General features: G+C 56.0%; 1 protein-coding gene across 1 annotated transcript in view; it reads right to left on the minus strand.

Moving 5' to 3' along the window:
• SPRG_22379 (hypothetical protein) overlaps nucleotides 1-1,365 on the minus strand; it is a gene marked incomplete at both ends in the record, with an annotated part of 2,723 nt that extends 1,358 nt beyond the window's left edge. Inside the window, one exon of the mRNA XM_012356282.1 lies at nucleotides 34-1,365. Coding sequence (XP_012211672.1) covers nucleotides 34-1,365 — 1,332 coding nt within the window. The remainder of the gene's footprint in view (nucleotides 1-33) is intronic.
• Between the last annotated feature and the right edge of the window lie 1,034 nt (nucleotides 1,366-2,399).

The following is a 2,399-nucleotide window of genomic DNA, read 5'->3' on the forward strand; positions in this document are numbered from 1 at the left end:
AATGAGGCTCAGCATCGCCGGACGCAGGCGCACCCAGCCGTACTGCACCACGCACTTGCGCAGAAAGGGTCCAATGCTATTATGGAACGGGGTGGTCGGCGTGACGCTCACGACGTGGGCGACAAAGAGACGCACGAGGTCCCATTTGTCATAGATGAGAAGCAGCGACCCCATCAACTCCATGGCGTTCATGTGAAACGGGAGGCGACTCGCCGCCTCGTGCGTGAACATCGACATGGCGCCCAGTAGAAACTCCCGCGTCGAGTCGATCTCAAGCGGTGCTCGCTCTCTCTTTTCAACGATGATGTTGTACACCGACGACATCACGCAATGCGCGCCGGCCAGCAAGGCGCGGTATCGCTTGTGCCAAAAAATCAGCGCCTCTGCGCCGTGCGTATACGAGGCCAGCTCCAAGCACAAGTCGATGGGCATGCCGACGAGATTCCAGCAGACAATACGTGGCATCGAGCAGTCCGGGTGCGTGATGCAGCGGACGATCACATCTGCCTCTGTTTTGTACACACCCCATGCGAGCGGGTCAATGTCACCACTGCGCTCGACGGTGGCCAGCGCAACGTCGTAGCATCCAGTCGCGAGCAACGCATCCGCGAGAGCTGCGTCTTCCACGGATAGCTTCTCGAACGAGAGTCCTGATGGCTTGGCAATGTACCGACACACGAGCGGGTGTCGCTGGAACGGCTCCTTTGCAATCTCCATCAGCGCGGCGGTCGCCGCTTCTTGTGTCTCTGGCGCCGTCCGAAACCCGTACTGGGGCTTCGTGCACACCAAGTTGTAGACGAGCGCAACGCGGCGACCCCACATGATCTGTGTCGAGACCACTTGTGTGCTCAAGTAGGTGGCCAAGCACTGCAAGGTCGTCGTGGGCAGCAGCGTGTCGTCCATCGTCTCGCTGCGACGATCGGTTTGAAAGACGAGGCGACTGCCTAGGTACCGTGACGGCAGCCATACGATGAGCACACCGAGCGTGTTTGGCACCGCTGCGCTCGGAGCGAGTGCGCTGGACGAGCCACGTGCATCAAAACAAAGGTGGGAGAGCGTCGCGGTCACGTGCTCTTGGTCAAAGTCCTTGCGGACGTTGACTAGCACGTCGTCGAGAAACGCGTTCCAGCCCACGTGGTTGTTGATGCGGAAATCCGAGGCAGGAATGACGTCGTTTTTGTAGAGAGACGCGATTTGAGCGTCTTGGCGCTCTGTCAGCGGCCACGTAATGTACTCTGAGATCCCGTTGATGCGGAGGAACGGGTCGGTGATGTATCGCTGTGTGTACGTCGACACAAACTTGGTGTCCCATGTGAGTTTGTTGATGGCAGCTTCGTACTTGCCCTTGATCGTGTTGGATTGCATGGCGAGTATCAAAGTGAATATGATAGACAGTGTCGTTGAGGTCTAAAAATAATGAAAACGCGCGAAAATAGAAATGCTCTTATTTCCCGCCAAGCCTTTTGGTGTCGACAATCGGGACGCATCGACCTGGTGGCATTCCAATCGCCGTCGGCAAGAGCCCTCCGAGACCGAACGGCTGATATTTCGCCATGAGAGCTGCGATGAAGAGTGGTGTACAGGCGAAATAGTGTACAGACTTTCCAGGGTGCAACTTCAATTCGCACGTAGGGCCATACAAACTGTGGTTGAGCTGCCATTAGTGTCTACAATCGAGCTCGTTTTCTCTAGCAGTAGTAGTTCGTTCCACTTTGTTGCACGTTCCTTGGCTACTGCAGTAGTACTCATTTTGCGTATGTATGAAAGAGATCCTGACAATGTCGGTGCTGCGTGCGTGGCTGACGCAATCTTTGTGCAACGACCTCACGGGAAGCGCGTCACCGGCTTGGCAGATCGCTGATGTCCAAGTGCGCATTTGCGTGCCGCTGGAGCCACATGGTCTCATCGCGCGACCACGGGTGAACAAGAATGTTTTTTCTTATTTACCCTTGGCGCGACGTTGACGTGGAAAAGTTGTCTGGAGCACTTGTCATCGGACAAACGCCGAGCAGAGTGCTCACAGGAACAACGACCGCCTCTTTGCCGCCGCTGCGCGCGCCGACCGCTAACGTTTGGCTGTTATGACTGCAACTTGAATCGTATCGCTCAGTGGTCGACTAGCTGCGAAAGTGTGGGTACTTGCCAGCCAGAAGTCGGTATGCACCTCTCGCCACACGCGATCCAAACTGCAAAGTGTGGTATGCTCACGGCCGACATCCTACTCCACTGCACTCGGGTACAAGTGTACCTTGCTGTTGCAACCCTCATACAAGAACACGACCGAACCCACCGACCTGGACGCCATCCTTCCGTCACTAAGCCATCCAGTAAAAAGTGGCCCTTCACGCACACTTGACATGGTACACTGTACTAGTGCCATACAACGGCGAAGTCCTGAT

Source organism: Saprolegnia parasitica, assembly GCF_000151545.1.
Source record: "Saprolegnia parasitica CBS 223.65 unplaced genomic scaffold supercont2.422, whole genome shotgun sequence".
Lineage (NCBI taxonomy): Eukaryota > Oomycota > Saprolegniomycetes > Saprolegniales > Saprolegniaceae > Saprolegnia > Saprolegnia parasitica.